General features: G+C 39.3%; 1 protein-coding gene across 2 annotated transcripts in view; it reads right to left on the bottom strand.

The window, feature by feature from the left end:
* Positions 1–14,602, bottom strand: part of SSPN (sarcospan) — a 34,506-nt gene extending 19,904 nt beyond the window's left edge. The window contains exon 1 of one of the 2 annotated variants that reach the window (XM_017864483.1): positions 14,413–14,602. Coding sequence is in view for 1 of the 2 variants with exons in the window: in XM_017864482.1 (XP_017719971.1) it covers positions 13,997–14,275 (279 nt within the window). In the remaining variant the exon portion in view is untranslated. Of the gene's footprint in view, positions 1–13,996 lie in introns of both variants that reach the window. The other variant, XM_017864482.1, reaches the window with a different exon arrangement.
* Between the last annotated feature and the right edge of the window lie 9,225 nt (positions 14,603–23,827).

The raw sequence follows: 23,827 nt of genomic DNA, 5'->3' as shown, positions 1-23,827 counted from the left end.
AGCACAGAGAGATAAAGAGAGATGAAACATGCTAGTCAGAATAAGAAATATGGAGGGAGAATAAGAAGATTCTAAATATACATCTGACAGCGATTCCAGGCAAATGGATCAAAGAGAAGGGAGAAACAATATTAGGAAAGAAAAGGCTCAAATTTTTTCAGAATTCACGAAAAACCCAAAAATCTTAGATTCAGGAAACATAGCCAGTCCTTAGTAGGATTAACAAAAGCCGAATCCACTTTTAGACATACTGTAGCAAACTGTAGAAACCAAAAACGAAGAGAAAGTCTGTAAAGCAACCAGAAGGGGCATGTTTCCTCTAAAGGAACAACAATTAGATGTTTGGCAAGTGTCTTAGCAGCAATAACTAAAGTCCAGTGATAACAGGATAATATTTTCAAAAAACTGAGAGAAAATAGCTGTCAACCTAGGACCAGAGGAACGTTTTATAATCATTAACTTGTATGTAGCTATTAAGTGGACTAAAAATGTTGAATGAAAATGGGCAGAATTATAAGGAGAAATAAAACCACATAATTTTAGGACATTTAACTCACATCTCTCAGTAACCTTTAGATAAAGCAGTAATGATGTAGAAGCTGAAAAAACATGACTAACAAGCTTAATTTTAAAATTGAGTATAGAACCTTAAACCCCAAAATGAGAGAATCCACATTTTTTCCAAGCATTCATGAACTCTTTATAAAAATTAGTCACAAAATAAGTCTAATCAAATATCCAATAATTGATATGAAAAACACATGAACTGAGTACAAAGCAATTAAAGTGAACTCAATAATCAAAAGACCAGATAAAAGACATTAGAGAAGACCCAAATAAATGGTGAGATCATCTTTGGTCATGTATAGAAAGTACAAATCCCAGGAAATTACCAAAAGTATTTTTCTTGGAACTTGAAAAGCCCATTCTAAAGTGTATGTGCAAGAGAAAATGGCTAAGATTCACCAAGAAAATTTTGAAGAAGAATAAAATGAAGGAGGGTGGGTTGGGGTGGGCTACTTATCCTATCATCTTTATAACAAGATGCATTATAGCATTATTTTAATTTAGACAATGGTATTGGCATGGTGATAGCCAAATAAAACAATAGAACTAAGGAAAGTCACAAAGCAAATCTAATATGGAAACTTGACAGATGATAAATGAGTGTAACAGATCAGTGTGAAAAGGACTGATTATTTATTAAATGGTGCTAAAACAATTATCAATCCATGTGAGAAAAAAATACATAGACCTTTCACATCATTACAAAAAGTTAAACCACTTATAATAAAGATATGAATGCCCAAAAGCAAACCTTTAACATTTTAGAAAATGGAATAGAAAAGTATTTTATGGCCTTGGAGTAGGGAAAATTTCTTTAAGCTATATCAAATCCATAAAAAAGGAATTGATAAATATAAATATATTAAGATTAAATCTTTTTTCATAACAAAAACACCACAAATAAAAGACATGATACCAACCAGAAAAGATATTTGTAGTACCTAAAACCACAAAGATTAAGTAACAAAAGTAACAAATCCTATAAATAAATAAGAAACAAACAACCCATGGAAAATATTTTTGAATAAATAAATCATAGAAAACAAAATAAAATGGCCAATCAACATAAAGGTAAACCTAAAATGCAAATTAAAACAAGATACCATTGCACACAAATAAGATAGGTAAAGAATCCTGATTTACCATTGGTGGAGGTGAGGTATAAGTTAGTTCAATTTGGATTTGTGGTAGTGACTTGGCAATGTCTAGAAATTTGACGATGCCTATATCTTATGACCCAACAATTTGACTTCTAGGAATATGCCTTAATAAGACTTTAAAACATGTGCACAGGGAGTCATAAACAAGAATATCCACTGTAACACTGTAATTGCAAAATAAAAAATCATTTTTGAAAACAAATTCTCTTCAACAGGAGAATGCATAAATTGACTGTTATATATCCCCCTCCACCACTTCTTTTTGACACAGGGTCTTGCTCTGTTGCCCAGGCTGAAGTGCAGTGGTGCAATCATGGCTCACCACTGTCTCAATCTCCCAGGTTCAAATGATCCTCCCACCTCAGCCTCTTGAGTAGCTGGAACAACAGGCACATGCCACCACACCCAGCTAATTTTTGTATTTTTTTGCAGAGACAGGGTTTTACCATGTTGCCCAGGCTTGAACTCCTAGGCTCAAGCAATCCTCCCGCCTTGGCCTCCCAAAGTGCTTGGATTACAGGTGTTAGCCGCTGTACCTGGCCAATGTTGTATATTCCTAACAGTGAAATTCAGTACAGCAAACATGAATGGATGGTATCTGTGTATTATTATAAATAAATCTCAAAAACGATGTTGAGCAGAAATGATATGATACCATCTGTATAAAAATTAAAATATGATGTGTTGGTTATGGATATATACATATTTTCCGAGTATGAAAACAGGCTTAGGTATAAAAAATACCAAATTCAGGATAGTACATATCTCTGGGGAAGATGGGAGGGGTAGGGGAATTTGATTAAGAAACGAAACACAGGGGAAGTCAATGCAATATAGTGTTTTCCTTCTTAAAAAGTAAAAAAAGTAATTATTACAAAACATTTAAATTTAGCAAAGCTAGGAATGGATAAATGGGCATTTTATTATTTTCTATGTTATTATGCAATTTAAATGTTTATACTTTTAAAAATCATAGAATTGCACAGAATTACTGATATTTGTTCAAATTCATACAGAAATGAAAATTTAAAAATCACTACCAAACATTTTTTGGAAAATGATTCTACATTGTTAGTGGAGCCAGAATTCTACCCATACTCCTAAGCTAGAGCCACTCCTCAAATTTCAAACCCCCTCTCCTTTCCTTTTCTGATCTTACCCTGAGGGTTCATCATGTTCTTCTCTGTGCTAGCACAGTACATTGTTTAAGGCACTACCTTGGCATTTTGTGTTTAAAACTAAACTGCAATTAGTTGTACCTGTGTTTCCTCACCCAGGGACTAAGCTCCTGGGGGCACTATACCTGGCGTATGAAAATACAGAGGGAGAGTGGCTAGGGCGTGAGACTGTTCTGTTTCACCAGTAAGCACCCTTTTATAGGCTTCTGATATGTTTCTTCTCAACCTCCTAACTAACTCTTGGGATGACTTACCAGAAACTAATCACCAAGTTCTACAAATACTTATTCTTGCAAAATAATCAATTTCCAAAGAATGTAAGAGAATCAAAGATTGTGTTCCAGCCTTTCTCATGAATCAACAGGAGGGGCAGAATTGTTACAAACAGTATTTGTGGGAAGAAATAAACAATCTATAGTTTATTTGTTTCACTTGGGGATTTTTCAAGCCCTCAGAAGAGGGAAAGGAATCTTGCTGATGTGGATTGAGCCCACCCCAGTGGTATAGTCATGGGCTGGATTTCATTGCTTCGCCATAATTAAGTCAGTTCTCAAATTAGGTCCCATTCTAGAAATGACTGCAGAGGTAATTCTACATTAAACTCCTGGGTTCATATTTGTCAAAGAGTGCAATAAATATAAACATATTAAATAGCACGGTGCATAGAAATTGTACAGTAAATCAATATAAATTGAATTATGTAACATTGGAATGGGAGTATAAATGAGAGAACCATCTTGTTCAACCTTTAAAAATATTATCAAGTGGCTTTTCTAATTGAGAGCACTTTATGAAAAACAGTGTAAGGGAACACACAGTAATAGATATTATAATATTACTTCTCCTTTGAAAGTGTTTTGTCCTTTTCAACATGAGGAGGTCAGTGTCCCCAAGCAGCCTGCAGCCTCTCCCACGTTTCCCCCTCGCCTCCCATGGCAACACGGGTTAGCCAGACACTGAGCTTTTTGTGATGTGTGTGTGAGGACAGAGAGAAGGGGAGCAAAGCTTCAGGGAGGTCTTGAGGTGGAAAAATTTGTGACGCACACGATTTGGTGACTGAAGAAGAATTCTTTCTTGAGGGTTGTATAACACAATAGTCATGGTCACCCTATGTGCATTAAAAAAATTCCTAGTTGGTCTCGAGCCCTTAATGCACACCAAAACCCTTTAAGAGGCTTCTCAAGCTACTTGTTCATGGAAAGATTATGAGACGAAGCCAACCTGTGTGGGTTTGGTCCTTCTGTTTCAGAACCTGACTAGCAAAGAGCCTGGGAGAAGTACATAAACTTATTGAACATGTAACTCATAAACTAAAAGATTCAAATTCTGTACACAGAATTCTGTATGCAGTCATGAAGAAATCCCTTCTCATTTATGATCATATATTTGCCTTAGGGAGTCTGAGTTTGCCCTCTTCACTGCCTTGGGTGCCCCACTGTCTTCCTGAGGTAGGCACAGTCCTCCTGCAAGTTTCTCCCTGAGAGAAGAGCACCTCCATCCTCCAACAGAATTGATGAGGACTGAAATGCTGTTGCCCTTATCTTAGAAAATGCCTCTTTCATAGCTTTCCTGGCATAGCTAAATGTGAGATGGGGCTAAGCCTGTGAGATCAGGCTAATGGCCTGATATGCATGCCACACCTGATACTTTAGAAGGAAGCCAGCCAGGGAAGTGTTTTTCTCCCCACCTAGTAATAAAGCTAAAATTCTCTCCCTATCAAAGTCTAGTTAACACATTAGCAGCCCCCGCCCCCTTTTCTGGTCTCCGGTCATTATCTTCCATACGAAAGAGAGGGCTTGATAATAACATATCTAAAAGAGGTTTTTAATTGCTCCTTACAATGAATGCTGAATCTAACACTTTAAAAACGACTGAGTGGGATGCCACTTAAAAGCGCATCCTCCAGGTTTCTCACCACTTCTCTCAGTACCACGGCACTCCTAGCCAGGGGAGAGTTGCTCATTTCTGCAAAGATTAAAAGCAGGTCCAACAGAACTTCTTCAGCAGAATCTGAGAACGCTCATTTGTGAACTAACTGTTTGCTTTCCAATGTCCCATCACTTACTGGACTTTCGCCAGCCCCAGGAAACACCGTACTGAAACATTCACATTTATGAAATTCATAATTAGGAAGGGACTGTGGCTCTAGCAACATTAGGTCAGAGAGCACCGACTTTAAATAAGATCAAAAATCAAACTGGAGAGCTTACAGTATCCCATTGTGGCCAGGCCTTTTCGTTTTGGAACTGAGATTGGACCAAATGTTATGAAAGGCTGCATGTTTTAGTCTTCCCTGGTCTTTCCCTCTTGGGTGACTTGGGTTTCTGCAATAGAGTGCTTAGTGAAGGAAAAGCAGAGCCCAACTCAGGACTTCTTAAGTGAGTGAACAGAATCCAATGAGAAGCCCTTAAATGTGTGTCAAAGTGAAGATCTACCAAAGAGTGAAGGCACCTACTGAAGGCTATTACCTCATAAGGTTCAAAGGGAGAGTAGGGGGTGCCCACAGTGTGCGATCACTACCCCCTACAGGACGGCAGGCTTGGTCAATGGCTGAACATATAAGCATTTCCCAACCGTACCACTCAGCCAGCCGCCTTTGCATCAGAAGCCAAAGCATCCTTAATCTACATCTTGACATCAGGGTACTACCTGGAGCATAAAGAAATGAAGGAATTTACAGTTTGGAGTTTCCTAAGCCTTAAAGAGTTAATGCAGCAAAGGAAATGCCTAAGTTAACCTTAGAATTGTATTCACTAGCTGGATTTACTTGATTTTATTTTTACAGAAATTTGACAAAAGAAGCAATCTGTAAATGCAATGAAAACAACCTCCTCCATATGTCTCACTACTGGCATGAGCACAGAGCCGCACCACCCCATCGTACCTCCACGTGTCAGTTTACTGGCTCAGAATCCCCATCAGTAACACTCAGACTTCTAGCTGTTCCAAGAAAGCCGTAGGGCTTTCAATAATAAGCTGTGAAACGAGCTTAAGAATCACTGATTCTTAAGGGCAAATGTATAACCCTCACCGGAAGTGCCATGGACTGAATTGTGTCCCCCTAAGTTCATATGTTGAAGCTGTAACCTCAAAAGTAACTATATTTGAAGATAGGGCTTTTAGGAGGTAATTAAGCCTAAATAAGATCTTAAGCATGGGGTCCTAATCCAACAGGACTGGAGGATTCATGAGAAGAGGAAGAGAAAGAAATCTCTTCCTCTCTTCACATGCATGAACTAAGAAAAGACCATGTGAGCACACAGCAAGAAGGCAGCCTCCTGCAAGCCAGGAAGAGAACCCTACCCAGCCCTTAACCATGCTGACACCCTGATCTTGGACTTCCAGTCTCCAGAACTGTGAGAAAATGAATGTTTGCTGTTTAAGCCACCCAGTCTACAGTATTTTGTTATAGCAGCCTGAGCCGACTAAGGCAGAAAGAAAAATGTATTTTAGTTAATGCCATATGTGTAGGTGTACACATATGAATTTTAAAATTAACCAGGGTGATGGAGTGAGCTGCTTCACTCAGGCATCTGATAGTTACTCTTGCCAAGTTTTATCTCAATACACAGAGAGCTGAGACTGCATCCAAACCATCTGAAAGAGGGTGTGCCTATGGAATAGGTTTTTATATAGCTTATGCTGTAAAGCCTGCTCCCAGCATCTATTTTTTTAAAAGAAGTTCACTGTAAGCTTATGAACTCATTGTGATAAACCTAGACTTGAATATGCACAGCAAATAATAACTGGAAGGTTAAACTATGACATCATGAGGTCCCATCCAGCTCTGGATTTTGATGGACTTTTTTTTGACCAGTACTTCCTTAGTTTGCCAGGATGGAAGACCTAAAAATGAACTGCATTTTGCAGTGAATTATACCTAATTGAAGTTTAATGACTAGATTACATTCCTGTCTGATATGATTTGGTTCTGTGTCCCCACCCAAATCTCTCTCGAATTGTAATCCCCACGTGTTGAGGGGGAACCTGGTGGAAGGTGGTTTGATCATGGGGGTGGTTCCCCCTATGCAGTTCTCGTGATAGTCAGTGAGTTCTCATGAGATCTAATGGTTTATAAGTGGCAGTTTCCCCAGTGCTCTCTCTCCTGCAGTCATATAAGACATGACTTTCTTCTCCTTTGCCTTCTGCCATGATTGTAAGTTTCCTGAGGCCTCCTCAGCCATGTGGAATGGTTAGTCAATTAAACTTCCTTTCTTTATAAATTAATCAGTCTCAGGTAATATCTTTACAGCAGTGTGAGAACAGACTAATACACTGTCCTACAGTAACATAGAAACATATATGCTGAACTCTTCAACATAACCTTGTGTCTTTCCTTTTAATGTTATCATTAACCCTTTGGGGCACAGTACAACCAAGTGGATCCAGTGAAAGAACACCCTTAATAGAAATGTCTCAGATACAGCTAACGGCAAGAGCAAGTCTAGAAAACATCCATTTTCTCAGACCACATTGAAAGAGGAGGTCACATTGGCAATTTAGCTATTCAACTGTTAGACTAAACATTAGTGAAATCTATGCCATTGCTTTCTTCATAAAAGGTGAAAGTGGTAATATCAACATCTAGCATTCAGTCACATCAATCCTAATATGCCCCATTCTAGTTAGGAGAGTGCAAAATAAGTCAAATGACCTTCCTGAGTTCTGCCATTTTATAACATGAAATAAAAAATCTAAGTAATGCTAAGTTAATATGTTCTGAATTATTCTAGAATCCAGAAGCCAAAATGGAGTAATAACACATTCCTTACCATTACCTCATAGTTGTCTTAAATGTCATAAATAAATTTGTCTGTGTTTGAATATACAACTACAGTCAGCCCTTTGTATCAGTGGGTTCCACATCTATGAATTTAATCAACCAAGGATCGAAAACATTTGGATAATAAAAGGATGGTTGCGTCTGTGCTGAACATGTACAGTTATTCTCATGTCATTATTCCCTAAATAATATAGTATGTCAACTGTTTACATAGTATTTACATTGTATTAGGTATTATAAGTAATCTAGAAATGATTTAAAGTATATGGTAGGATGTGTATAAATTATATGCAAATACTACACCATTTTATAGCAGGGACTTGAGTATCTGTGAATTTTGGTATCAGGAGTCCCAGAACCAATCCCCTGCAGATACTAAGGGATGACTGTATGTAGTTTAAAAATGGGTATATGCATATTCAAACAGAAGCTCTGATAATGGCAAGTATGGAATAAATAGATTTCAATTCAACATTTATTAACTATCCATTATGTGTCAGGGAATATATAGTGGCCCTGAGAATATTACTTAAAGAAAGAGAATGAATTATTTTATTTTTCATTTGATTATCCCAAAATCTATGTGCCAGTATTTCTATCAAAAAATTAAATCCAAAATGATGACTGACATTTCAAAAGCTTCCAGACATTAACTTTCTGAGTTGAATATATCCACAACACAGGATTGAAAAACATCAGAACCTGCCCCTTCTCCTCCTTATCTCAAACAAACAAACAAAAAAAAGAAGATTTAGGGACAACTTCGTCATTATATAAGCACTCTCTCGGCCTTCTACTAAGCCATTATATAAGGCTTAGTATAAGGCTGTAAGTAGAGGTGAAAACACATTTATCCTGCTGATCCTGAACATCTAATGATTTTGCTCAATCTTAACCTATCTTATTCTTTATTCTATTCCTGAAATTCTTTCAGGAAACCTTTCGCCAAATTATTATTATTTTTTTTTTCTGTTACAGGGTCTCACTCTGTTGCCCAGGCTGGAGTGCAGTGGTGCAATCTCAGCTCACTGCAACCTCTGCCTTCCCAGCTCAAGTGATCCTCCCACCTCAGCCTCCCGAGTAGCTGGGACTACAGGTGGGTGCCACCACACCCAGCTAAATTTTTGTATTTTTGGTAGAGATGGGATTTTGCCATGTTGCCCAGGCTGGTCTCAAAATCCTGAGCTCATGCAATTTGCCTGCCTTGGCCTCCCAAAGTGCCAGGATTACAGGTGTAAGACAATGTGCCCAGCCTCACCAAATTCCTGAATATTCCATTTTATTTCCATATATATTAAAATTAACTTCTTTTGCCAAAATAATTCAATTGCATTCCATTTTTATACTTACTATGAGAACTTCCTATGCCTGTAAGATAATTTGCCTGTCATTATTGTTCTATGTATTCAGTGGAGATTGAGATGGGCCATGTAATTATCTCTCTTCAGTTCCTAACAATCCTGTGGCAGTTGCCATAATAAAAATTATTTCCCAGGGATACCAGGGATGCTACACTATATTTTGGAAGCATAATAAAGTCCCAAAATGAAGACTAATCTGTTACTATGCAGTGTACTCCTAAATATATAATTCCAGATTAAAATTTTCAAATGTCAATACACTCTATAGAAAGTTAACACCACATTTAGCTTCATGACTTGAGGGTTTATCCCATACCCTAATGCCAAACCTTTCCTCTAGTTACTTTTCATAACTATGATCAAACCATTTAGCTAAATTATTAACTTACTTTCTCTACTTATAAAATCTGGATAACAATCATATTTGTTCCTTATTTGCTATATGTCGTATGTCTACTTGTGAGTTTTGTGGCATATTCTGCTTTAAAATAAATAACCACCCAATTTCCCCTTCCATTAAGGCAAGACTTAAAAATCGGTTTTTAAAACCTGCAACTTGAATTTCTTAGGATAAGTTCACATATGAAAGCTGTTACTGAAATTTTGACAGAACTTTTAATCATTACAGATTCATGTGATGAGTTTTACGAATGGCATTAAATAAAAGAAATATTCTTCCCTTTCTTTTAAGCCCTTGCCTTAAACTTTCTAATCTGATTAATACAGTATTTATCTCAGGGTTTTATTCCACTGAGTGGGGTATGGGAGCAATGGAGGGAGAGTGGGGAAGCTAAAAGCCCAATAAGGCAAAGAAATTCCTACTTTCCATGGGAATACTCCCTACAAGGGCCAAGAGAATATTGAATACTAAATATATTCACTGGGGATGAGACACAAGAGTTTGCACTTAAATTGACTTTGGAGTAGAGATGCCAAAGCAAATAAATCACTGCAAGTGGAATACTTTGAAAGGTAAATGGGCCTTCACAATATTTGTGTAGGTTAAATTTTCTAATCGGAAGTATTCATTACTGTCAGGTATAATAAGGGTATGTGTCCATCAGGATCTGGAGATCTCCTCCAGGTAGTTGATTCATTATTTTTAGGCCAATGCATAGCACAGCAGACACCCCCCACAGATGTTACTGAATGAAGAAGGGAAAACAAAAGGTGAAGCATGCAATGCTTTACCTAAACTAGAACGGTATTCATTTGAGTGAGAAGTAAAATCCTCAAAGTCCTTCGATTACTTCAATCCTTACACACTTTTCATCAATAAGAATTCCAGAAAAATGCGCAAACTTGAATTCCCATCTGACTTAGCTACTAAAACCATTAACAGAATAAAATGCAGAACAAACTTCTCTGTCCTAGGATCCCCTGTACCCAGCCAAGTGCATCCTCAAAAGTTGCTATTTCACTTTGTTTTGTCATTGCGGGATGACTTACATCCCTCAAACCATCTATAAAGAATTATAAGACATGAACAGCACTTTTACAAGTTACATAGGCTCCATAGTGACTCCATTCTGGGGTTTCCCCCCACCCCTTACGGTAATCTTTTGTAATCAAAGTAAAAAGACTTCAATCATCTTTTGATTGGGGATTGGAGTCACATTTATGGATAGATAAAAAATGACCTATTTGTTTTCCTAAAATTCCACTGGACATAAATTGCTGATCATAGATCACCAAGGGTCTCTTTAGTCTGTAACCACACCTTGAATATTCATCAAGTCAGTCAGACATTGGTCAAAGAGAAGTCACCTAAGTGGATTTACCCATACATCCAGGTTCTGTTAAGAAAATGGCAATCCCTAAATTCCAAGTTAATGGGATAGTGGCCCCTGTAAAATTAAGTGATAACCACATGAGAAGAGGCAACCAGAAAAAAGGGAAACAGAAGAGTGGAACATGGAAAGTTGTAGACGGCCTGGGTGCCTCCCTCAGCTTGACTTCAGCCTATATCCCGGGGCTAGTGTGACTCAGCCTCAGCCCCACGGATGGGCCTGGATTGCTTTGGTTTGGTGGGGCTCCTGAATAGGGAAAACTGATATAACCCAGCAGGATATACCAGCCCTGAATCACTGCATATCCCAAAGGAAAAATGACCTTGAGGAGGCCACTCTCCTCTAAGTTCCTTTTTATAAACCTCCAGAAAGATTCAGAAAGTACTGGACCAATCAAATACCACTGCCATTGCTAAATAGTAACTTGGCTGAGAACAGAGAAAGGTGAGACAGCCAAACTGATATTTTCTTCAGGGTTCAAACTAGTCTTGGAAATGTAGCAAGTCAAAAATGATAGTTTCGCAAGTCTAGAGATGAAATAAAGCCACCTTTCCTCTGAAGAGTGACACTACCAGTGACTGCTTTCCAAGCAGCTGATAAGTAAAGCTAACTCATTGAATCATGCCATTTGTTAGCACTATTTTAAGTGCTTCACATGTATTAATTTATTTCATCCTCAGGGCAACCTGAAAAAGTAGGAATTATTATCATTCTGATTTTGTTAATAAAGAAATGGAAACCTAGAGAAGTCAAGTAACTTGTCCAAAATTATTCGGCACACAAGTTAGGTGTGGCGGCACACGCCTGTAATTCCAGCCACTTAGGAGGCTGAAGCACAAGAATCTCTTGAACCTGGGAGGGGGAGGTTGCAGTGAGCCAAAATCATGCCACAGCACTCCAGCCTGGGTGACAGAACAAGTCTCTGTCTCCAAAAAAACCCCCAAAACCCAAAGTTATTCGGCACACAGTGGCTGAGCTAGGGCTCAACACCAGGTGTGGTGCGTACACATCTGCACTTCACCATCTGCCTCGCTGTCTTTTCCCTTCCCTGAAAGCTTGGAAGAGTGCCCTGTGACCAACCACAGACAGCGTGGTGGGGACAAGCAGACCGTGGTGTCTGTGTGAGACAGTGACACATTGCCCAAATTCTGGCCCTGCTAGGATGACAGTTGTTCCTGGCCTGGCTTCTCAGAGACCCTCCTCACTAGTCTCAGGACAGCTCTACTAGCTGCTCTGCTCTACATAGCTTCTCAGTTGAAAGAAAATCTAAGATGACAGATTTCATGAGGGCTATGTACTGAGAGCAAACTTCAAATGAATCCTAGATGACAAAAAAGAAAACCAGAAAGAGCAGAGACCTGGCTGTATATAATGCCCTTTGTGCAACACCCAGGGAGCTTCCAGGGCAATTAGGAACATCATTTCCCCCAGGAGATTTAGTTCATAACATTTCTGGGTTGCACGGTTCGCATGTTCATGCCTTAAACCTTAAAATAAGTTTTTTTCTCTATCTAATTTACCTCTTTGGTGCTGAGCTTTTTGAAGTTGCAATAAAGAAAGGAAGGGGAACACATTCGCAAATGATATTTAAAAACATCGAATGAAAGAGCTTCATTCTTTGTTTTAATTCCCCTGGCATTAAAGGCCAGACATTTTTTCCCCCTGGGTATGTGGATAGTCATTGAGGTGTTTGAAATACCCAGTATACCTTACTGAAAAGCTATTTTTAAAATCACTTGATTTAGAAAACTCCAATCATGATAACTTCATGGGAATTCTTAGTACAAAAATTAAAGTTTTAAATTACTATGCAAAAATTTGTGTATTCAAATAATCTTAATTAGGAAATACCTCCATCAATGCATATATATCAGGTCTCTCTAATGTCTGTCCGTGATACAAAATTATTTTGAGGGATGTTTTGTGAGTTATAGTTCCTGTGGTCAGTAATAGCAGTAAGGATGCAATATGAGACTAGGAGTCAAAAATGTCATTTCTAGTCTCTCCTGATTCGACCACATTCAATCTCTGGGCTTGAGAATGTCATCTAACTTCTCTTAGCCTATCTCCTCACATCGAAAAGGAATAACAATTCCCACTTCAAAGTGTTGTTTCATGGGTCAAATGAAATAATGCATGTGAAAGAGTTTAATAAGCTACAAGACACTGCAATATAACATAATATTAAAGTTACAAACCAAATGTGGTGGCAGCGTGGTTCAATGAGGAACATGCAGATATAGTCTAGCATAAAAAGGAATCAGCATGGCTGAATGCTTTACTCACTCATGACCCTGGGTGAGTCTGGCCTGGGTTCTCTCATTTGAGAAATGAGAATGATTAAAACGATCCCATCAGGATGATGTGGGGATTAGAAATAATACATGTAAGGCCTCTAGCAGGGCGGGCACACAGTAGGTATTCAATAAGTGTCACCCGTTTTACATTAAAGAATTCATTTAACCAAGCCAAGTATGCTATATGTTTCAACACTCACGACAGCTGAGTACTGTTCTACTTAGAACAGTACATCCATCAGGGGAGTCCCAAATATACTTCTGCCATGGCCAGCGCCCTGGGTTTATCCCACTTTAGACTACAGTGGATTAAGGCTGTGCTTGCTGTATTCGCATTTCCTGCTTTAGCCCAGCATTTCATGAAACTTACTAATGGAGCTTCAGTTTAAAACATAAAACGAATGCTACTCAGTGTGGCAACTCCAAGAACAGGCTTTCTCCTCTCCTGCTTTTACTAGATGAACTTAATTCACTTTTTGCCACTTGCTTAAGGACAGGGGTGGGGTCTGGGTAATAGGATAAGGAAAAAGCCCGAATGAATCTGCTGTTGTTATTGAGGTTGTTCAGTCTGACCAAAATAAGCAGCTTTTGAAATGAACTCTCCCGCTCCAGAGCGTCAGAGTCAGGCCCCGTGGAGGCTCTGGGAGCGGCGAGCAGGAGAGGGGCAGGAGTTCTATCGCGTCCAGCCGTGCCCCGCCCGGGAAAACCCAGTGCCCCACGCATCAGTTACCAAGCAGAGCGCGAGTTAGAGGAGTGATCCTGGGGAAGGGCACATGCAGCTGGGTTAGTCTCAACTCGACCATGCGACTTCGCATTCCTGTTTGGCAAACGCGCTTAGGCAAAACAGACTCGATGCTTACAATGATCCCAGCCCAAAATGGAGTGTCCCTGACTAGCAGGGAGGAGCTGATGCTCGCCATGAGGAAGCCCACCACGGTCACGGCGATGCCCAGGGCCAGCTGCAGCAGGGCGAGCAGCAGCGGGAACCGGCAGCCGCAGCAGGTCCGGGGCTCCTCCTCCCCGCACTCCTTGGGGGCCCCCGTGCCCTTCTTCGGCTCCATGTCGTCGGGCCCAGCGGCGTCCGCGGCCGGCGGCCCCCCCTGCCTCTGCTGGCCGCGGGGCTGCTTGTTCTTGCCCATGGCGCTGCGAGGCTGGGTGGGTGGGTGCGTGTGCGGCGCCCTGGGCCCTGGAGTGCGGCGCACGGCTGGCTCGGCCTGCCCTGGTATTCGAATTATGGAGGCTGAACAAATATGGAAAACATTTGGAGCCGACTCACCAAGCCTCCAAAGGCCACGGGGAGCCAGCAGCAGAGGGGGATTCGAGGGGGGTCGCCAACTGCCAACGCGCCGGGACGCAGCGCCTGCCGGGCCCCAGGCAGGGTTTGCAGGTCGCCCGCAGGAACCGGCGCGGGTCCCTTGGCCGCCTGAGCCTGTGCGCTTTAGACAGGCTGCGAGTGCGCGCATGTGAGTGTGCGGGGCGTCCGTTTTCCTCACTCAAAACTCCAGGATTGTTTTGGTTTTGCTTTCTGTGAGGTTCAATGCAACGTGATGAATGTTGAAATCGTTTGAGCTTAATTAATACACAGTTTAATCCAAAATAGGCATTGCTGGGCTCTAAGCTGCGAAGTCACTTCCAGAAGTTAAGTCGTTGTTACTTTCCTACAGAGGCACAGGCTCTCTTTTCTTCCTACTTTCTGTAATCCAGCTGACAAATGAATAAAGACATTTTTCGCATTTAGGTGTTTTTGAATCTTTCTAAAGATATCTTTCTAAAGATGTTAGAACTCTCTAATTGGGAACTCTCTTTCATATATTTTATTAATTATTATTATTTTCCAAACAGGGGCTCACTGTGTTGCCCAGGCTGGAGTACAGTGTCACCATCCTAGCTCACTGCAGCCTCGGACTCCTCGACTCAATAGCTTCTCTCTCCTCAGTCTCCCAGGTGGCTGGGACTACAGGCAATCGCCAACACACCTGGCTAATTTTTTTTATTTTTTCATAGAGATGACATCTCATTATGTTGTCCAAGCTGGTCTTGAACTCCTGGTTTCAAGGGATTCTGCTGCTTCAGCTTCCCAAAGTGCTGGGATTACAGACGAGAGCCATCATGCACCTGGCCTCTCACGTGTATTTGTTTTTAAAAGCTCTGTTGGCCGGGCGCGATGGCTCATGCCTGTAATCCCAGCACTTTGGAAGGCTGAGGTGGGCGGATCACAAGATCAGGAGTTCAAGACCAGCCTGGCCAACATGGTGAAACCTCGTCTCCACTAAAAATACAAAAATTAGCCAGGCATGGTGGCATGCGCCTGTAGTCCCAGCTACTTGGGAGGCTGAGGCAGGAGAATCACTTGAACCCGGGAGGCGGAGGTTGTAGTGAGCCGCGATCAGGGCACTGCACTCCAGCCTGGGCGACAAAGCAAGACTCCTAGTTAGTCTTCACTCATCTCCACAACAGTGCTTAGGGGGATTGGATTGTCCATCTTAGAGACAGACACTTTTACTCAGTCAATATTTAAGAGTTATTTTTAAAGCGCCTACAATGTGCTAGGATATAAAGATGTTCAAAATAGACTTGGTCCTGGCCCAAAGTCACAGAAGAAATCAATAAAACTGATTATTCTTATTCCCGCATACCTCTACTCAGTAGCACTTAGAGCAAATTTCAGTGAAACCACTAAAAAATGATCCCATCACTTTGGGGGTATTTATATCTCCTTTGGTATGGTCATTGTAACATTCAGAAAGCTAGATTCAAAAATAAGTGACGTTGCCAAGATGTTAGGATAAAGGCTACTCCTAGGTTGTTCGCTATCAGCAAATTTAAAGAAAGTCCAACTCCCTGCTGTTTGCTTTAGAATTAGAAACTAATCATCATCAGCTCTTTTTGTAAACTGCCAAGTCCCCACAAAAGTAACTTTGAAGACAAAAAGTATGTACTTCACCCTTACTTATGTTATGATCTTCGGTGTTCTCCTTATGCCTTCCTTCTGGACCAGTGAGAAAAATAATGGTTCATGGAACAAATACATTTGCTTAGAAAACAGAATCTAAACCACACATCCCAGTTCCATGCAGAGGCAGTAGAAACAGCACTCACTCTCACCAGAGAAACAGAGTGGCTGAAGCAAGGTTATGGTCAGCTTTGGGGCCATCACACCACAAGGGGTTTCTATTGTGAACAGACAAAAACTGGCATTATAACAAGATACCCACCTGACTTGGGCCTGACTGAGAAGAACCCAAATGACAAAACAAGAAAATGCTTGGTTTTCCCATGTAAATACAGTAAATATTTATAGAAAGTCAACTGACTATCTGGAATCAAGTATGTGTTGTTATTAGCTACCTATTGCCAAGTATTCTGTAACAAACACATGACCGGTGCTTTACGTATTTTACTGTCACCCCTTATAACCACCTGATAATTATAGTTTCCATTTTTAAAGATGAAAAAATTCAAGTATCAGAATTATTAAGTAATTGGATTAAAGTCACTCACCTACTTATGAATGGGGGTAAGTGGAACCAGATGTGAACTCCAAAGCCAATGGTCTAGAAGATTAACTGCTTCATTAATTATTTCCTGTATGTATATTGCCTACAGGCAAACAAGTGGCTAGACTTTAAATTGTGATTTTAAACAATTTAATTATCATGGGTAGCATAGTATCTATAACAGCGTTAATTACAAACTTAGACCTAAAGATGAGTACTATACAAAAATATCTTGATTCATCACCATAATATATATTTAATGGCCAAAGGAGACCATTATTCCATTAGTACTAGTTTATAACTAGATACAAGCTCTATTTGCTGACCATACTGCCAAACTGCCATGTAATTCGAAGTGAAACATTTTTAGCCTTTTCCTCAAAACCTTAAATTATATGTAAGTTTAAATAGTCAAACAAGATAATAGGATATTGCTGTACATTTGTCTTCTGAGTTTCACAAGTAGTGGCTTACAGTTGTAAAACAGTTGTACACATATTCTTTTTTAAAAAGCTTACTTTTGATTGCCTTACTGAGACACGTTACAAATGAAAGCAATGTAAATGAACAACATCCCAGATGTATTGAAATTCTTCTAGTCTGATTACAACTGCAGACTACAATTTTCAGCCTTTGGTGGTCTAGGGAAACTCATACCTGCTCAGTTTCCCAACAGCATGGTTGAGTCTGTGTTTAAGGAGGCCTGGTCTTTGGTAACACCATGAGTTGATAGTGACGAGGATGTCATTTCCACTTAATTGATATCGGAAAGTAAAAACAAAGAAAAGTTACTGTCAAATAGTGATAGAGAGTAATCAAGGCTAAAATAGATCAGACTCTCATTACGGATACAACAAATAAAATTTCCTTTTACATGTACTTTCCACTGAGAAAAAAATCATCACGTCTAGCTCATCACAGAGTTTAACAGAAATGAACCAGGTTTTTCAGTATTCATAAATTATGATGTCACTATTTTATAGGTTAAGCAATAACCTCTTCAGATATTTATATTACCGGGAAAAAGGCACAGTAGGAACAAAGTGTTTTCGGATACTCTTGGCTGCTTCCATAATTCAAAACTGACAAAGATTGTAAATTAGAAATTGCAGAAGAGTAGTTAATATATGGTTTAGATTATTTTGATCCTCTTGGGGGAGAAAACAAAATCAAGCCAGTATCTCTATCTTTGCAGTCCATCTCAAACTTAACATTATTGTCAAGTATTTATTTATGCATCAGAAGTTCAGAATGGGGAAGATGATAACTCTTTAAAACTAGTGTGATTAACAAAATGTCCTTAGGAAACCCAAGTAGAAATAATCTTTAAACCAACATATTCTCAAACACATGATCTTACATTCCCCAAGAACAAAAAGGGATTTAAGAAAAAAATTATTACATTTCCAAGGTTTATATCAAGCCTTTTTCATATGTAACTAAATATATCTAAAGTGTTCAATTAGATTCGATTTAAAGAAGTATCAAATACTCTGCCGAAAACAATTAGGAATTCATTTGTGATATGCAGGACTGCTGCCCCCATATGCCTTGCTGGCCTCCATACCTAAAATGACTCTAGGGATATTGCTGACCTCTGTGTGTGTATTTGTGTGTGAGTATGTGTGTAGAACAAATTAAAGCAACTCCTATTTTTTTTTTAATTTTCTTTATTTCTGTCATTAATTCTAAATGTGTCTTTGGGCTCAATTTTTTCTCAGCAGAATTGACCCATTTATAATTTTTGCTTGGCAGTTTGTATTTTCAAGTTAAATATCGTATGGACAATGCAATCTTTATGGTCAACAAAGGGCTTATGACTTTCTCATTCTCTCTCTCTCTTTTTTCCCCTGGAGATGGGGTCTCACTATGTTGCTCAGGCTGGACTCAAACCTGTGCTCAAACAATCCTCCCAGCTCAGCCTCCTGAGCAGCTAGGACTATAGACACATGCCACCATACCTGGCTTAACTTTTTCATTCTCTGGAGAACTATAGAAATGATAAATCTCAATCATTTAATCATGCATTTCACCTATTTTTAAGGTGCTATTTATAATACCAAATTTTCTACATGAAATTTTGATTTTTCCACTGTATATGATACTGTAGAAATAACTAACTGTATTTTAATTGAGAAATACAGGAGAAGAATGGATAAACAAATTGTGGCATATTCATACAGTGGAATACCACTTGCTAATAAGAAAAGGGGTGAACTATTGATGCAGGCAATGACTTGGATAAATCTCATTAACAATGTGCTGAGTGAAAGAAACCAGACACAAAATAATACATACTGCATAATTCCATTTATATAAAAATTTTAGAAGGCAAAATGAATCCACCGTAATTTAAAAAGTGATTGTGAAGTTGGGATGAGAGAATTGTTTCGAAAAGAGTAAGAGGTGACTTTCTGGGTGATGGAAGTAAGTCTTCTATATCTTAGGGGGTGATCACATGGGTGTTAGTTGTCAAAAGTCACTGAACAACACTTACGATCTGTGCATGTTACTGTATATAATGACATCTCAATTTTTTAAAGTAAAATAAAAGAGAAATACAGGGAGTCACTGGATGTCCCTCAGTAACTAACAATAGAACAAGTAGGAGGTTTTTTGCAAATTTAAGTTATCTCACCAAACTCTCCTAATGCCTCTACTGCCATTCTAGATCCTCTGCATTAATTATCTATTGCTACAATAACAAATCACCCCAACATTTAGTGGTTTGAAACAATAATTATTATTTCATGGTTTCTGTGGGTCAAATATTCAAACGGCACACAGCAGGGATGGTTTGTTTCTTCCTGTTATCTCTCGACTCTCTGATGAAAGACTTAAAGACTGGAGGCCTGCGATCAGGAGGATCCCGTCTTAGTTGAAGCAGGAAGATCTGCTTCCCAGGTGGCTAGTGCATCTTGCTTCCTTTCCAGATGGCCTATCCACAGGGCTGCTTGAGTATCCTCACAACATGGTGGCTGACTTTAGAATAACTGATTCCGAGATTGAGAAAACAAGGCAAATGCAATTCTTTGCATGATACAGCCCCAGAAGTCACTTAGCAACACTTGAGTTATTCAGCTCTTTAAAATCAAGTCACAAAGCCCAGCCCACATGCAAGGGGAGAATAAGATCCATCTATTGAAAGGAAGCATACCAAAAAATCAAAGGGTATTAAAGGTATATTTTAAATCATCATATCCTCCTTCTCAAGTTTCTTCACAGATGGTTCTTCTTTTGCTGATCTCCTAAACGTTGGTAAACTTCATGATTCCTTTCTTCAGCCTCTTTCTTCTTACACTACATGTTCCATGGCTTCACTGAAGACTCCCAAATCTATCTATCTTAGGAGGCCAGACTTCTCTCCTTAGCTCTAGGTCTGCAAATGCAAATACCTATCCACATCTCCATATAAAAGTTCCAAAAGTGCCTCAAATTCACTCTGTCCTTGAACTCCACAGAGAAATCACATGAAGTAAATATAAGGTATCCACAGACTTTAATGACAAGGTGGTCATTGGTTACCTTTTCCAGAACAATCTGGCAGTTTCAAGATTTTGATGGGTTTAAGAATGAATAGGAGGTGAAAAAGGAGGAGAATACAGGTAAAGGAATCTATCAAGACACTTAGCTGTGAAGGGAAGGAAAGAGAAAAAGCTGCAGCTAAAGGGACATATAAAGTCAAGAAATGGTTTGTCTTTTTTTTTTTTTTTTTTAATGGAAGACACTTGAGTATGCCTGTGTGCTGAGGTAAAAAGTGATAGAGATGCCTGAGGGAGGGGACATTTGATCAGACAAGTTCCTTGAGGTGGGAGAGTCTTAGAGGAAAGTTCTTCACAGGCTGAGGTGGGAGGAAAGAATGTAAGACTATATAGAATGCAGTTGAGTTTGCAGGGTGGGAGAAAGACAGCTGAGAGTTCCTAGATACGTACATATGAATGTAGGATCAGTATTTTTCTTCTCAATAATGCAGTTTTGGGATATAGAGACATTCTGCTTTCATATCCTATCCCACAGCACATTTTATTGCTATATCTTGAAAGCACAGGTAAGTTTTAATAAAACATTTTCGAAAATTCCTCTAAAATAGGCAAAACATATTTTCTGTAAATTATAATTACAGTGACAACTTATTTACAGAAAGGTTTATGTATCTTTATAGGCTACAAAGTACTCTTACATATTATTTCTTTAAATCTGACCAAAACCATGTGAAGTTGGAATTTCTTCAGAGTGGCTAAGTAACCTTTTCAGGTTACATTAAAAAAAAAAAAATCCTAGATCTTCTTGCTCTAAATTCAGTGCCCTTTCCACTTACATTTTATCTTAGCTGAATGACTTAGATTTTTTACTGTACAAAAAAATTGCATGAGTACATTGCACATACAGGCAATCAGACAGGTTAAGAGAATACAGTGCTGTGTGGACAGACATCCCTGCCACATACCAGGTTAGTGAGAACAAAGGCTGTCTAGAGTCCTGACCGTAAGTCCCATGAGTGTAGAAACAATGCTTTCTCAATCACCATTGGTCCCACGGTGCCTAGCACAGTGCAAAGGTCATAATATGGCTTTAATAAATATTTATAAATTCTAAATAGTCATGGTGTGATCTGGATTCAGACATTTCTTATACAAACAACATTTCTTTAAAATCTTTGAACTGCATATTTTGTCTGTCTATTTTTATTTTGTTTGGAGAGTTGTCTTTAGGAGTAACTCAACCAGGACACAAGGATGAATTATAATTAGGCTTTCTAAGTAATAACATTAAACACCCTGTGTCACACATATACTATAAGATTTTCATTTTGACCAGTAATCCTCTTCTTTAGTTAGAATAGCTGAGTCATTGTCTGACTCTAAGCCAGACTGACATCTTTGATCATTTGTATAATATGCATGTTTCCATGGACTTACTTCCCTGTATTTGGTTCCATATCTAGTCATTACCACCTTTAAAGACATCTTTGGCCCTATGACAAAGGCTTGTGGGCCATGTTCTTTTTCCCCTACACTTCTATGAATTCTTTCATTTTTATGTGGTTATGAGTACAGATGCTGAGCCCAGACTGCCTGAGTCCCAATCTCAGCTCTAATTCTTACCAGCTGCGATTGTGGACACGTTCCTTAACCTCTCTAAGCCTCAGCTTCCTCTCTGAAAATGTGAATATTACAAGTACCTACCTCAGAAGGTTGCTGTGAACTATAAGTATAATAGTTGATGCAAACATGGAGAACATTTCCTGATGTGGGTAAATAATCAGTCACTGTTAGCCAGTATCCCAGCCCTGCCCTCTTTTCCTATTCAGTTTTCCCTTCCTATGCATTATCTTTCTGTAAAATTTCTCTTCGGCAATCTTGTCTTCATTCTTTCTCTTCCTATACTCTCCACAAAAACTATCATCCTCCCTGTTCTTCTCTTACACTCACTGCCTGGTATCACTGAAGTTCCAACTGCTGAATTAGTGCTTTGCTTCACAATATCATTTTACTTTTCCTCACCACCACTCTCTGCACTCACACCTAACTCTAATTGAGACTTTTCCAGAATGATCCCTACAGGAACATAGTGCAGTGCTCTTTCTTCTATAAGTGCACTGTTAGCCCATTCCCCTCATTCTACCTCTGACCCCACCTGCTGGTGCAGGGAAGTGACTATACTCAAATGCTATGTTGTCCACCCCAGCCAATCATAAAAAGTCTGCCGTTTTATTTCTGAGCTTTTGCCGTGCACCTCATGACAGTTACATCAAAATAAGTAGGAAATTCACATTGGATTTCCCCAACTGATTTCAAATGATCTCATAGAAGTCACTGAATTGCTGGTGTATCAAAAACAATGTTTCAATAATCTAACATTAAGCTACATTTAGTCAGATCTTGGCAAGAAAATGTTTACATTTCCCTAATGTTTTCCTCCCTAAAATCTCACACATGGTGTATTGGACATCGTTTTGGGGGCCTAAAAATCTCTCTTTATATTGTGGAAAGATCCCTTACCCACACCAACATGATCTATGGGACTGCTGCCCACTTCATGACCGTAACAGCAGGCCCTGGGGCCTGGCCTGGCCAAACTTGGCATCTCTACCCTGGGGTTAAGGGTTGGGCACAGGGAGGACTAAGCCAGAGCAGGATGAATGAGAACCCTTCCACCAGGCATGAGACAAGGATTCTGGGGTGAAGGGTGTAGGCCTTTCTTCCTTTTGGAAGGGGAGCTACCAATGGTGGGCTTCCTTTCCCACTACTTGAAGACAGTCTTTCTATGACAGTAGAGAATAAGGCCAATGTACAAAGAGAAACAGGCCAAAATAACCAAAAAGATGGAGTGGGGAAGGGGAAAGAAAGAGAGAGAGAGGCTTGATGACATTATTTGAACCTCAGAAAATAATTACAGCTGAAGCAGACTCATCCTGAACATCCCAAGGCAGAAGACTGTCTTGTTTAGCTCCGCATCACCATAGCTGACACACACTTAGAGGCTCAATCCTTACTTGTTGAATGGTTAATACATAACCAAGTCAGTAAATATTCCTTTTCTTTAAGTGAGTTATTTCTGTCTCTTAAAAGTGAAGGTTCCCTGACTTAGGCAGTAACCCAGATGAATCTCACTCAGCACAGCCTATGGGCATCCTCATCTCTACAATAACAGACTTGCAGGAGCAAAAGAAAGCGTTAGAAATGACAAGTGAGCAGTGAGTTCATTTCCAAAAAGACAAGAAAGCTGAATAACAGAATGTTTTTGTCAACTTACGTGGGAAGATATGAAACCATTCTAGGGCAGGAGAGATATTTTATAAGGGTGTCTATTTACAATGCTTTTGCAATTTGGCATATGAAAAAATGCCAGATGCCTTTTAATAATCGGTACTACTTTTAGCTGAGATGTATTTGTATCAGTTAAGTGCCATGCTCAACTATTTAATTATACCTGGAACTTTCGTTGCTCCTTTATTAACCTAAATCATAAAATTAAGTGGTATGTTAATAGATACTTATATGCACCGGTTTTTAGCCAGAGATGCAGGTCAGAAGCACCTGTAAAGCACTTAAAACATGTTTTGTTTTTTTTTTTTTAACATTCCTGATGTAGTTATGTTTGGGGTGAACCCTCATGATTAAATCCTCTAAAAACCTGCCAGGACACATCCCAAGTTAAGCTCAACACCTGCCGTCCCTTAAGGCAAAAGGA

Source organism: Rhinopithecus bieti, unplaced genomic scaffold (assembly GCF_001698545.2).
Source record: "Rhinopithecus bieti isolate Rb0 unplaced genomic scaffold, ASM169854v2 scaffold_72161, whole genome shotgun sequence".
Lineage (NCBI taxonomy): Eukaryota > Metazoa > Chordata > Mammalia > Primates > Cercopithecidae > Rhinopithecus > Rhinopithecus bieti.
Note: the sequence above shows the minus strand (reverse complement) of the source record. Positions and strands in the feature narration are given on the sequence as shown.